The sequence below is a fragment of the Lutra lutra genome, chromosome 11 (assembly GCF_902655055.1).
Source record: "Lutra lutra chromosome 11, mLutLut1.2, whole genome shotgun sequence".
In the NCBI taxonomy this organism is placed as follows: Eukaryota; Metazoa; Chordata; class Mammalia; order Carnivora; family Mustelidae; genus Lutra; species Lutra lutra.
In genome coordinates, this window is record NC_062288.1 from 89533442 (window position 1) to 89548194 (window position 14753).

The 14753-nt window shown below is 41.3% G+C and overlaps 1 protein-coding gene across 7 annotated transcripts in view; it reads left to right on the plus strand.

Moving 5' to 3' along the window:
* The window catches only part of EXOC4 (exocyst complex component 4), a 755957-nt gene that overhangs the window by 388225 nt on the left and 352979 nt on the right, over window positions 1–14753 (plus strand). Inside the window, exons 11-12 of one of the 7 annotated variants that reach the window (XM_047694113.1) lie at window positions 6853–7054; window positions 9865–9912. The exons of 4 other annotated variants lie outside the window; for them this stretch is intronic. In XM_047694113.1, the coding sequence (XP_047550069.1) occupies window positions 6853–7054; window positions 9865–9897 (235 nt within the window). In that variant the 3' untranslated portion in view covers window positions 9898–9912. Of the gene's footprint in view, window positions 1–2832; window positions 2918–6852; window positions 7130–9864; window positions 9913–14753 lie in introns of those variants that run through there. 2 more of the 7 variants (XM_047694111.1, XM_047694115.1) reach the window with 2 other exon arrangements.

Sequence of the window (14753 nt, forward strand, 5' to 3'; positions counted from 1 at the left end):
AGAAATTGAAACAGAGAAAGGGATGGCAGAGAACAGGTATAACCCCCAGCTTCCCTTTCTGTGCATTTTCTCCCGGTCTTCACTTTTCCTGCTAGTCAGCACAGAGTGTCCCCATTCTTGTGACCGACCCCTTCTATGCGTCATTAAAACTACAGTATGGGAGATGGCTTCTGTCCTCTCCTCCTCAGAGCGTCTCGTCACTTGACCCCCAGGATAACACACTCTGCTCACTTCCCTCCTCGTGAGTGTCCTCCTCACTGCCCTGACCTCTCGGCCTGGAGTGCCTAGGATTTGGTTCTCAGCCACCTTCACTTTCCTGGTGAGCTCAGCCTGTCTTTGGACTTTAAAACCCACCTCAAACAGATGACTGCCAAATTCCTATCTCCTGCCCGGACTGCTGCCGTGGTCTCCAGCTGGAAAGCCTAGGTCTTTTGGTTTACCTGACACTTCTGCTTCTTCGTCACATGGGACTCTCACATTCAAAATGTCCAAAACCGAGATCCCAGTGCTCCGCACCATCTATCACCAACTGCCTCCTTTTACAGAGTTCCCCACCTCAATAGAAAGCAGCACCATTGGCCCAGTTGCTCAGACCAAAAGCCTAGGAAACTGCCTTTCTTCTCACACCCCCAATACAGTCCGTAAGCACATCCTTTGGACTGTTCCATAAGTAAACCCCGGAATCGAACCATTGTTCATCACCTTCATAGTTACTTTCCTGGTCTCTTCCACCATCATTTCTTCCGGGATAATTGAATTGTGCTCCTAACTCGTCTCAAGCTTGATCTATTGCTCTCCTCCCTTTTAGCCATAGCGATCCTGTGTCAGTGTTAAGTTATGTCATATAAATTTTGGGGCTCAAAATTCTCTGGTAACAATTCATGCAGAGGAAAAACCAGAGTTTTTTCCGGTGACTTAGAAGGCCCTATGTGATCTGCCCCTACCGGTTGCTGCTCAGTGCATTTTCTGCAGCCCTCTCTGTAGATCACTTTGTTCCAACCATACTGTTCTCCTTGAACCTTTGAACAACACTAGTGTTCTTCCACCACCCACCCTTGTGAGTCACTACCTTAACGCTTTTAAGGCACTTCTCACATATTACTGTCCTAATAAAGCTTTTGGTGGCTGTCCTGTTTAGACTTGTAATATGCCTGTCCCTGTCGCCCCGTTTCCCTGGTCACCATTTATATACTTTATCTTGTATTGGTCTTATCTGACTGTCCCCACTTACCCCACTAAGAGTATAAGTTGCATAAGGGTAGGGACTTTTATCTGTTTGGTTCACTGTTGTTTCTCTATTACTTAGAATGGTACCAGACAAGGAGACCTTCAATATATGTTTGTTGAATGAGTGAGTGAAGTTTCAGAGTCTCAGATAGGGTTGTGAAGTTCAGGATATGCACGTATATGTGTGTCTGTGCAAAAAAAACCTTCTCTAGATTTCTGAACTGCAGAGCCAAGATAAGAGCTCTTCACCTCAGAACAAAGGTGCCTCTGAGTGTGCCCAGATCCTTTTCCCTGTGAGTGAACATTGCCTGTTAGAGCCAGTATGAAGGGAGAAGCACATATTACCTTCTCCAACTCTGTAGGGTCCTTTGGCCCAGAATGATTTAAAAATGCTGTCCCATAAAGGCAAACAAACCCAGAGACCTCCGTAGTTTCCCTTAGCTTCTGCAGCATTAGCTGAAGATAAATCTATGCAGAGTTCACTAAAGGGAACAGACAACTGCATTAAGCTGTGTAATGATGAACACTAATGGCCTGTGACAAAATGGGTCTCTGTGGGCTCGGCTGCCATGCAAGGTGGGGATTTTTCCTTCTTTAGATAATGGTAATGAAAAAAGACAAAACAGAACCACGTACAAAAACGCAAAGAAACAGCCCACAGGCCGAGTTCAAGGTGATTTTCGTGGTATCTCTGTTTTTCCTTTCCTTTCTGTAAGCACATGCGTTCTGACTGTAAAAGATACTTACGCCATTGACATTGTACGGTGACGGGGGACTCTGCTGTATTAAATAGCAGTGCTCTCCTCTTTCTCTTCAGTAGCAACCTGGAATGTTCATTTATTTCCGTTTCTGTGGCATATGTATTGTCATGCAGGTTGTAAAAGTGATTCTTTTAGTTGCTTGTTATTTTTACTTATAGGCACTTACACCTTTATTATAGTGATTGTTTTCCGTGGATTCCTTTCCCATTCTTAATTTAGTGAAGAGTTTGTTTATCTAGAACGTGCTTTTCCCCTTTCGACTTTCACATGGACAGCTGGGTAGTCTTGGGTCAATCAGTTAACTTCCTGTATTGCCCATGATGGTTATGAGGATCAAATACAAATGTATAAATATGCCTTATAAATACCGTAAACATTTATTTTTTTTTAAAGATTTTATTTATTTATTTGATAGAGAGATCACAAGTAGGCAGAGAGGCAGGCAGAGAGAGAGGGGGAAGCAGGCTCCCCGCTGAGCAGAGAGCCCAATGTGAGGCTCGATCCCGGGACCCTGAGATCATGACCTGAGCCAAAAGCAGAGGCTTAACCCACTGAGCCACCCAGGCACCCCTACTAACCAAGTTGATCTCTAAGACTCCTTTCAGTTATAAAACTGAAGTGTTCTAAGACTTGCAAAGCAATCTTCCTAGTATATTCTATAAATTTAGATAATAGGGTTATGTATGGATTTATGGTCAGCTCTTGGAGACACCAGATTTTATAGTAAATGTATCTTTTATATATATATTTCATATACATATAAATATACTTATTTATTATTTCTAATCTATTCAGAATGTCAGTATGACCTACACAGACTGTATTTTCACTGTTTGCTTCTCAGATATTCAGAACACATTTTACTCTCCAGCAGAATTATTTGACAACATATTTCCCTGCCCTCTGAATCTCCATGGATGAGCCAAAAGAAAAGAAAAAAAAAAAGAAATAGCATCTCCATTTGTCACTAAATAAAATGCTGGTATGGTTCTTTTCTATAAATCCAGTTTTATTACCTTCTTCCAAAGTAATTTCTGATAATTCAGCCAGAACTCTCACTTTTGTCTGTCATTTTCATGCTAGATTTTTGAATAAGAGAGCTATCTCTAATTTTAACCTAGGAAGAAAGGATTATAAGGCAAATTTCAAGACCCTGGCTTTGCTGCCTGATCTGTGAAATTTGGAAATTTGAAGAGTCCCTTTACTTTTTTTTTCCCCTTTACTTTTTAAAAACATTTTTGTTCTTATTCTCAGTGTCCGTTTGTTCCCTTCAGCTTTCCCACATGCATGACTCTTACAGCCTCTTGTAGAGAGCTCGGCCATATTGATTTAATGGTAAGTTTCAGTAAATTTCCCCTGTTACAGTATACAGTGCTTGCTGCATACCAGGCAGCCAGGGGGAAGCAGACAGATGTGCTGGTTAACTAATTTTAAAAGAGAAAAAAATTCCATTTTCTCCATTCTTTAATGTCATAGCTGTCCTGCCAATGACCTGATACGGAGATGTTTTAGGTTCCCCCTGACATATGTTACAGGAAGGAGTGACCTGACCTTTTAAAAATTTTATTAACATTTATAAATTTGTTTTAGTGTATTATGTTGGAAGCAGTGATTTTTCTCCGGAATGAATTGGGGTGACTGCTGTATAGTTTGATAGCCATGTCCTACATGAAGCTGGTGGACGTTATAGAAAGTATGCAGATGCTGGGGGCCTTTTCCCCCTTCTTCTGCTGCTTTTAAAGCTTATGCTAATGAGGGTGGAAACATTTTAAATTTTCCTTGAAAGCATTTTACAAACAACTGAATCATTAGTGTCAGCCTTTACGTAGCTGGTTATGTTTTCATTATTACTGGATGAAACACTGAGGCATGGGTATTCATGCATTCTCCTTTCTTCAACCTCTCCTCGGTGCGGAATGTATTCCAGACATTGTGCCAGTCACTAGGGATGTAAGAGTGATGGCCATGGTCCCTGTTCTCAAGTAATTTACAAACTGATGGATTAAGAACCTGTGGTATTTACAGTCAAGATTCTAATCAAACCTTTTTTTTTCTCCTCTCCCAACTCTGTTCGAAGCCCCAACCTGTACTTTGTTTTGCTTTGTTTTTAACTATTCTATTCTGTCTCGGTTCTCCCTAGTAAATAATTTAATTTTAAATACTTTGTGGGCAGAAATATTTGTCATAGATCAAAAAAGGAAATCTTTATTAATGCAAATAACAGGAACCGAGCTACATTCACTTTTATTGTCTTAGCAATCAATTCTCATCTTTTCCGCCCTGCCCTAAGAAACTGAGCAGTGCGTGGGTGTGTGGAAGGGACACATCTCCCACCCAGCGAACCCTGGAGCCAGGAGAGTGGGCCTGCTGCCTCTCTTACCCGTTCACCACAATAGCAGTTGTGATGATGATGGTGATTGACATGCCATCCATCATCTGCCTCTTTCCAGATGCTCCTGTAACAAAAAGTGAGCCTCCCAGCTCCTCAGAGAGTATGGATTGCTATTTTATCTTACAGTAAATATTTGTTTGTTTTATAGACAGGGAAATTGAGGCATTGAGAACATGAGTGGGTAGATAAATAAGTTATGGACACTGCTAGGAAGCATCAGCTAATGTTGATTGAGCGCCTGTGGAACATAATACTTTCCTAAGCCCCATGTGGTATATTTTGTTTCTAGTTTTCCTCCTTTACTGCTCGAGGAGAGTATTCCAATGAAACGTACTGGCTTGAGTTTACTCTTTTGTCCTCCTAGAAAGCTGTTGTTTTGTTGTTGTTCATTTTACTTTTGCATTTGCACTTTCCTGATACATTTTACTGGTGACTTTAGGTATAGATAAGACCTCGGAAGAACATCACCCATGCTTCCAGATTCTAGGCTCTTCCAGGTTTCATCACTCAGTTTTTCAGAAATCGTGAGCATTGTTATATATCAGATGCAGTGCTCAGGGCCGAGGCCAAAAGGTGAATTAAGACTCAGTTCCTTATTCCCAAGAAACCCTATTTTAGTAAATTCTTTTTAGTACCATGAAAATTGTAATATACTTTTTTGTTTGCCTGATATTAAGATAAGCAACTCTTTATTGCAGAACTTTTCAGAGCCTTTCATACACATGGCTCACTGTGACTTTCCAGAGGCAAATAGTGTATATAACATTTTTTCAAGGTTATCTGAACAATAAACACGTTAGTCAAGGATTTGGGGACTACTGTTCTTTAGAATACACTGGAAACAACTGATGACATGGCCATTTCTGCCCATCCACTTGCCAGTCAGCGCTGAAAGTAATCGTGGGCAGACAAGTCAACTTTGCCAGAAGAGCCGTTAAAGATTCCTTCTCATCATTCTGTGAAGCTGGTTTTCGCCCTAGCTGCGTAGCAGCCAATGGAAGAGAAATAGACTGCTTCCCTGCCGCGCACACTTAAGCTCAACCTATAGATTTCTATTCATTAAAAGATTACCAGTCACCTGGTCTAGCCCCTATATTCAACTTGAGAGGAATTAGGAGCTAGTATAGTAAAGCTTTGTGACTTACCTAGGATTTAGAAGTAGAAGCAGAGCCAGAACAATCCAAGTCTCCCAGCTCTTCCATGATACCAGACCCTGTCTCAGATGATACCTGATCACAAGTTTTCTACCTCAAAGACTTGGAACTTCTAAGAACCAGCAGGCGTGGTACAAACAACTACATAAATAGTCTTTATAATTAAATAAACAAAAGATAGCCTTTACAATAAATGCTTTTCGCCCTTTTCCAACAGAATATCTTTGCAGTTTGCTCACCTGCTATGTATTCCCTGGTCATGTTTAGAGTGTTTTAGCTGAACAACCATGTTGCGTCTTGGGCGCTGGAGAGCGTCCCTCCTCTGTTCCCCGCAAATGAGTGTAGTGATTCACTGTCAAAATTCACTGTCAAAATCTGTGCACACAAAATCTTCTGTGTACAGAAGCCCTCTGTAGGTTATATTCTGAATGTTTATTTGTTTGTTTTTTAATGTCAAAAGAAGTGCAATGAATCTAGGCAGGGTTAATAAAAGCCATTAAATGTATGAATAGAAGATAAGTTATAAGACGGCCTTGCTTTTCTCATAAATGTGTCCCAGAAATGCATGGAAATCAAGTAAAAATGTACACATACATTGTATAATAGTCTGTGGGCATCTTTAGGTCATGTTCACGGTTGTTTGCCAAACTGCCTGTTTTCTGAAGCTTTTCTGTAACAGGGCACCCAGTAGCATCATAACAGTATAGTTTCATACTTGTGAACAGATTATAGTTCATATGTCTGGTTCATTTATCAGTTAGTTGTTTGGAACTCAGAATGCATTTTCTCATAGAAATAATCTTATTTGGTACAAACCTCTGCAGAACAGTATAACCCACCATCTATCTTTAGTGTCTTACTGTTGCTTTCTCAAATTTAACTAAAATTTGTGTCTGGAAATGGGTTTAGAGTCGGCTTGAGATTCTGGGAGCACATCTCTTCCTACTGAAACCTGGTAGCAAGGTCAGAAGTTCATAGGCCCTGCTGGGACTTGGTAAATAAAAGGGACCTTAGAGATCATCCAGTCCAACCTTCTTATTTTGGAGAATAAGGACATTACCCTCAACGTGCCCTACTTGTAGTTACCAAAGACCAGGGCTGAAGTTTCGTACTTGAGAGAGGTAGGTGGTGAGGGGCAGTTTCCAAGGGTCACTGATGTGAGGATCATAACGTGACCTGGGTGCGATGGCAGTTCTGGGAAGGGCAAGTCTGTGCTTGGCGGGGAGGATGCAGGGTCCTTCTTGGTAGGCCCATCAGGATTGTTCTCCCCTTTTAGCCTCTCTCTTTGTGTCCTACTCCATCGTCTTCCCCTTCCTAGTTGCCAAGGCATATTGGGTGAACTCCCTCTCTTTGGACAAGATGGCGCATTGGCCCTACCGGTGCCTCAGCACAGAAGCTCCCTTCCTCAAGGAGGCCACGTCTGGAGGGGAGAGATGAGGGGCAGAGCAAGCTGTCTTTGGTGCTTGCAGAGCCTGCAGTGGTGCCCGGAGATGGACAAGGAAGGATGTTTCCAGCAGTGGGTAAGGAAGAGGAGTTGTCAGGCGTCCCAGGTCAGGGGTGTGGGTGATGAGGCTGCCTGAGTGTAGAGCCGGCCTCAGCATCAGCGCCCGGGGAGCTGTTGTGAAGTGGGGGCGGGAGGAGCGAAAACAAGGGCAGACTCATGGCTAAGCTGGGGGATCTGTGTGCATGTTCGTTAGTACCCGAGTCTCTACACTTGTGGATATTGTTTGCCCAATGAAGATAGTCCCAGTTGGTTGACTGAGTTGACGGATCTGGAGAACATTTGTATACATTCCTGTGTGAGGGCATTCACCACAATGATACAGTGTTTTGTTTGTATTTAACAAATATTTATTTAGCTTCTATTATGCATCAAGCAACGAAACAAATAAAGTCCCTGCTCTTAAGGAGTTTATATTCTAATGGGAGATTCAGACGATAAATCCCCAAATACCTCAAGATGGTAAATACTTGAAGAAAAATAAAGCAGGGTGGGAAGGAGGCAGATAAGTTGCTGTTTTATATAAGGTGTTCGGAAAAAGTGTTCAGGCAAAGACTTGAATGAAATTAGGGAGCAGCAAACCATGAGATACCTAGGAAAGAAGCCTTCTAGGCAGAGGAAAGAGTTTTTATGTTTTTATTTAATTTACACTTAACATACAGAGTAATATTAGTTTCGGGTGTATAAATACAGTGATTCAACACTTGAGTACAAACCCCAGTGCTCATCCCAACAAGTGCCCTTCTTAATCCCCAACCTCCCACCCTAAGGCCTTTTAGATGGTGCTAAGCGGATTTTACCCTGGGAGAGGTGGGAAACTATTGGAGACTTTTGAAAAGAGGAATGTCGTAATCTGATTTAACTTTGTAAAGGATTGCTTTGGCTGCCATATGATAAATGTACCATAAAGGGGCAAAAGTAGTAGCAAAGAATAAAAAGCCACTGCAATAATTTAGGTTAGAAACGCCGACCTGAACTAGGTTGACGGCAGTGTAGGTGAGAGGGGGTGCCACTCTGGATGTCCTGGGAAGACTGGGAAGACTGGCCAATGGGTTGAATAGGAGTGTGAGAAGAAGAGGAGTCAAGCAGATCTCAAAGGCTTTTGACCCAAGCAGCAAGAAGAATGAAGGTGGGATTTCCAAAGAGGGTGAAGATTGCAGGAAGAGCTAGTTGGGGGGGTAAGATCCTGAGTTCAGTCTTGAAGATGGAAATTTGAGACACCTATTAGATTAGCCAAGTTCGTATGTTGAGTGGTTAGTTGGATACAAGACTCTACAGTTTGGAAGTGAGAACTAAACCAGCGTTGTCCAGTAGAACTTTTTTTTATAACTTCACTGTCCAATATGATAGCCATTAGCTAAGTGGCTGTTAAGCACTTCAGTTGTGGCTAGTGCAACTGAGGGGCTGATTTCTTATTTGTCTTTATTTTAATGAATTTAAATTAAAAATGGGAGAGTCATATGCGGTTAGAGCTACGGTACTGGTCCGCATGGAGGACCATAGATATACTATTTTTTTTTTTTAAAGATTTTATTTATTTATTTGACAGAGAGAGATCACAAGTAGACGGAGAGGCAGGCAGAGAGAGAGAGAGAGGGAAGCAGGCTTCCTGCTGAGCAGAGAGCCCGATGTGGGACTCGATCCCAGGACCCTGAGATCATGACCTGAGCCGAAGGCAGCGGCTTAACCCACTGAGCCACCCAGGCGCCCCTATACTTTTTTTTTTAAAGATTTTATTTACTTATTTGACAGAGAAAGACACAGCGAGAGAGAAGGAACACAAGCAGGGGAGGAGTGTGAGAGGGAGAAGTAGGCTTCCCGCTGAGCGGGGCGCCTGATGTGGGGCTCCATCCCAGGACCCTGGGATCATGACCTGAGCCAAAGGCAGACACCCAACAACTGAGCCACCCAGACACCCCACAGATATAAATTTGAAAGTCACCAACATTCCAGGGCTGTGAAAGGCCCTGAGACAGGATATAATCCACTTGGGTGGAAGCATAGGTAAAGAAAAGACTTCCAAGACCTGGGACCTACATCATGTAGGTTGGGAAGAGGCAGAGCTCCTGACAGAGCTTTTTCAAAAAGGAACAGACAGTGAGGAAGCAAAAGACCAAGAGAAGTTAGTTTTTAGGCAACCAAGGGAAGGAGGTGTCTTAAGGAAAGGGGACAGCTCTGTCAGATGCTGCTAGGCTCTCTATCACCCTCATTACACAGCGAATCGCTTAAGGGCTTGCCTCTTGAAGGACGGCTGTCCTCCAGCCCAGCAAACAGTTGTTGCTTTATACGTGTTTGCAAAGTGAAGAATGTTGAACAAACGAATGGATCAATCAGCTTTTACAAACTCATTTTCAGGAAATATGCTCCCTTATGTAATGTCAGCGCACTGAAATTTTACACCTCCCTTCTGGAAATCCCACACTGGGCTCATTCCTGCTTACTCACAAGGACTTGCCTCCATACCCCCCCGACTGGTCCTCACAGGACTTGATTTTGGAGAAGCTGGTACGGAGACTGTCTCAGCACCTTTTATCTCTGGAGGCGAAGTGAAAGAACGAATTATCTGCCTGGGCCTGGCCTCCCTCTTCCTTACTCTTGCTCTCAGGTGTTGATTCCTTAAAGGAACCCCTTTTAAAGGGAATTCCTGGTAGGGAAGTTGGAAACTCTATGCTTGGCCTTTTGGCGCAGCCTTTAGGATCAAATGATGAAGTTACTAGGGTTGGCTGGGAAGAAGCAAGTAATTTTACCCCCAATCCCTGAAACACTGGTGTGAGTTATTAAGTTGGTTATGGTGATACCTAAATCTTTTTTTTTTTTTCCTTTTCCCAGATTCCCTGTTCATTCTTCTGGACTCTGTGCTGATGTCAACTTGGTCTCTTCTGCCTATTCTCTTGCGTATTTTTTTTTTCCTTATTCTTTTCCTCATTTATTCCCATCTTGAAAAGTTCCATTCATTGTTCCTATGTGTGCCCAAACTCAGATCGTTACTTGGTCTAACCACACTCATTGTTGTCTTGTCTTGCTGTTCCCTCATATGCTTTCATTTGGAATCTCTCCCTTGCCTCCAGACTTCTGACTTCGTTCTGAGCACCTGGCTCTGCCTTAGCTTCCATTCTGTATTTGATACACAGCTTCTGATCATCTCTGATTAGCTTAAAGAGGAATCTCAAAAACAAAGACACAGCATCCATGCCTTTCTCCTTGCCCCCTTTCATATGTTGATTATAGTTTCTATGGTTCTCCTCTTAAGTATGATTTCAAATAATTACCATGATACTTTGTTAATACTCATTTTCCTTGTTCTTTATTTCTGTATTGTACCACCTTAAAGTACTCAGTGAATGTTGTAATTGACACAGAAAATTCATTATCCTTCCTATTGTTAAAAATACTCAGTCATGTGGGTAGTGTTGGCACAGCACTGTATAAGGAAGAACAGATGCTAGGGTAGTATGGGGCCTGATACTTGAGCCCCACAGTGACTTTCCGTAGTGAAGTCCAAGGGCGGCAAGAAATTTGTGTCACTCTCAAGTACTACTGAGTTTATATCTGCCAAGAAAGAAATACAGAATTGTAGGTTACCTTAAATGATTAAAAGTCACATGAAGAATGGGGAAAGAAAATCCCTTTGGATTGGTGGCTAGAAAATCTTTTATAGTCAAAAGCCATACCAAAAGCAATGTGGGAGACCCTAGAAATCAGAGATGGAAATGGGAGTAGATTATATATAATACAAAAGACAAATGCACACACATTCCCTACCAAATGGCCTTTTAATGTAAGACATGCTGATTAAGACAAAATGCATGGCTAATTAAGGCAGGTCTTAAGAGGGCTTGGGGTTGCTGAATTCTTCACATACTGTTACACTGAGTTTATTTTGAATTCTGCTGTTATGATAATTATATTATTTTTAAGGTGTGAATTATTACAGTCCACTTACATGAAAACGACAGATTAGTAAGTGAGGTTTGTGTGTTTAACCTCGTGATTCGGTTATATGCCATTTGTGTGCCTTGCCTAGAATGTTTGCCTTCTGGTATTTCTGTGTGTTAACCCAGCTGCCTCCTTTTATTGCTGCCATATTACAATGGATGTTTTCTGCATTTTTATGAAGAGCCTATTAGCAGCATAGGCTTGATTTAAAGAATTTCTCCACTTTATGAATACAGTTCATCTCTGTGAATGAATTTAGCACTTTAATGCTATTTATTTACTCCACACCATAAAATGTAATATAATAAATAATGGGTCCCTTGGGCTTGTGGTAAAACTCTGTGATCATCCTCTCAGCAGGAAGATGAACATAACTTGAGTGGAGAAATAATGATCAAAATTCACCACGCTCACTGGGATGCCATTTATATACCTGAATCTAATAAAGGCAGAATTACAATGCTTAACATTATGCTTAGTACCAGCATCTGAATGTAATGAGGCTGGGGGAAGAAAAGACTCAATCATGTTAGCAACATTTTGGAAGATTATATCAATATCAACTCCAAATTAGCAATTTGGAATAAGGAAGTATTCTTAAAACTACACAACACATGATTTCTTGTGATAAATACATGTTAAGTTAATATTTTCTGCCATCTTCATCCATGGAAAATTCTTGGATTTTCGGCGGCGGGGGAAGGTGGTAGGTGGGCAGAGGAGGACACTGTTTCATAATTCCTTCATTATCAGTTTATCGTTTTGGAGCCTTTCAAGATGACCCTAACTGCCAGCTATCCATAAGTGAAGCATCCGCAGTGAAGTGAATAAATGAAGTTATCTCACTGTGGGCATCGGTCAGTAGGGCCATTCTGTTTCATGGTTGAAATCCAGAAGGAGTTAACATTCATGAATGCTTAGAACTCGGTGTGTGTAAATGTGTACCTGATTATATTGAGGTTATCGGGGTTATCTTTGTATTATCTTTGCTTTTATCTCCCTTCATTAGACATTTCTTCCTTGAAATAAAAGGTCACAGACTTAACAGGAGCTTGACTGATAACATAAATGAGTGACTTTGGCATAAATGGAGACTTAGCCAAACTGGAGGGGCTAGCCTCTGTGGGGTCCTGCTAATCACTGTCATTTAGAAGATAATCCCAGTCGTGCCAGATTGTCTAAATTTGAAAAACAAGCAGAAAGTCAGATGCCTTTAATTATTGTGTAAAATCCTCATGCATTCAATTGTCACCTAATTTTTAAAAGTTAAAGAGCATGGACTCCTGTCACATATGTCAGCACTCTGGTTTGGGTTCATAGGTTGCCTGTGATAGTTCTGCTCTACATTGTAAGTTCATGAAAATGCTTATACAGTAAAGGCTGTCATTGTCCTGTTAGCTTGAGGCATTTACTACGAGCTCCAGCATGCCTCCATTTTGAGTCTCCTTGGCCACACAGAGTTGCCACATGATGCATTGCTAGGGCTTTTCTTTGAAATTAAATCACTCAAAACATCTGTAAAGGAAGAGTGCTGAATGAAGTTAGGTATTGCAAAGTAGAGTTGTACATACCTCAAAAAACACAAAGTACTTAATGTTTCTTTTATATTACATTTTCAGTCTTTAAAATCAAGATAATTAAATTTTATTGCTTATTTATTTAAAAATATATACATGGTAGAAGGATACGCTGAGGTTTCCCTTTATGGAAATAGAGTCATCGACAGATGATCTGGTGATTGTGTTTTGCTACCAGCAAATGATACACAGAGTTGTCACCAAATGGAGGCATCAACTCTAAGTGTAACATTTTTAAAAACCAGGTCTCAAAGGATTTTTTCATTGCACTCAAAGGCATTTGCTAAAGTCATAATTTTATTGTTTATCATATGATACTCAGGAGAACTCAGGTTGATCTGTCCACACAACTCAGTGGTTCTCTAGATAGAATTTCTTTAGTAGCAACTAGACCAGTAGATGTATGTATGTAATAGTGACCAGTCTCTGAAGACTTCTTGTCTCATAGTTCTATCTAAGAATATGTGATATCACCTTAGAAAAGCCCAGATAACAGAAATACTCTCTAGACTGTGTGTGAAGCTGTGGTTCTTGATCAGGGAAGAATTAGCTTTATACTGAAAGATTTGGAGGGCTGATTTGCTCGTTACCCACTTTTGGTGTAGGCAAACCATTCTACCTGGCAGACTCTGTGATTTACAGCAGACTATATTCCTGATGACCCTGTAAAATGAATAGCCCTAGACTGTATTTCCAGATAATGGAGGGCGGAACAGTGTAAAGTAACCCTCAGATGAGAGGCTTCAGAAGGGACAGTTTCAATTTGGTGAGCTGGGAGTTCGGTAGTACTTGTTTCTTGGTTGGGCATCTTCAATTATTAGATTGAGCTAACATCTGCCTTCCTGTAATTTTTATTTTTTAATTTTTTCAGCTTCTAAATTCACATAGCACTTTTTGAGTGTCTTCTCTGGCAGGTGATCGTTTCTGCCTTGTGTATTATCTGTACTTGTATGGTGAATAAAGAATGGCTCATCTCGGGGTACCTGGGGGGTGCAGTCGGTTAAGCATTTGACTCTTGGTTTCCACTTGGGTCGTGATCCCAGGGTGTTTTAATGGAGCCCCTCGTCGGGCTCCCTGCTCAGCACAGAGTCTGCTGAGAGTCCCTCTCCCTCTCTCCCTCTCCCTCCCCTCCTGCTTGTGGAGACGAAGAATAGCTCCTCTCCATTTGGGAAGGTTGCCTACCCTTTGATGGAGAACATGAGGCAGCCACATCAGCTGATGGAACTCAGTCAGGCAGGGAGTTGCAAGATCCATGGGGGTGAGAGTTGCAGTCATTTACTCATTCAGACAAATATTTACCAAGTGTCCATTATACACCACGCACCGTTCCAGATCCTCAATAGCGCACATACCCTAACTTGATGTCTTAAATTTCCTTTGACTGTATACTCTGTGGGAACAAGACTTTTGTCTGATTACCTTTGTATATCCCACCTCATCTAGCACAGCATGTTACACTGAGAATGTGTTCAAGTTTTATTTTTTAAATGAGTAAAACACTGAGTGTGCCTATTTTGGAAAGCACCATAGAGTAGATCTAATCCCTTTATGATAGCCATTAAATAAATTAGTCACATTTTCCTTATGTGCAGACTTAAGTGACCTTAGTTTCTTAGCAGTTGTTTTTTCTGAGTAGCTTGATTGCCTTTCTTGGGTTCTTCTCTAGTAAAGTATTGCTCTTGTCATGTGCCTGGCCCAGGAGGGAATACAGGATTCAAGATGGTGTCTGAGTATATAAAGTAGAAAGGACAATGCTGTATTTTCTGGGATTTGTGAATTCCCCATAAGGCATTTTATTAACCACCACCCTCTCCTTTTTTCCCCCAAGGCAGTCTTTTCTCTTTTTCACCAAGTAAATATATTAATTAATAGGATATGGTATGTCTGTGTAAGAGCCAAGTTTGTATACTCTGGAACCATACTCCTGATGATTTTCATTAGTGAAAAGACCTTTTATTTCCAGTAGGAGTTACTTATCGTGTGCATTACAGAACGCTTTTCAAAAAGTCATATACAACTATCATTTTGGGGATACACACATACATACAGTAAGTAAGTATACACACACACGTGTGTGTGTGTGTGTTTGTGTGTGTGTAATCGAGAGAGAGAGAGAGAGAGAGAAGTGGGGGGAGAAAAAATTAAAATAAATTGATGACTTTCCAAGGCTCCACATTCTTGCCTCCCTTATTCTGACATACTCGT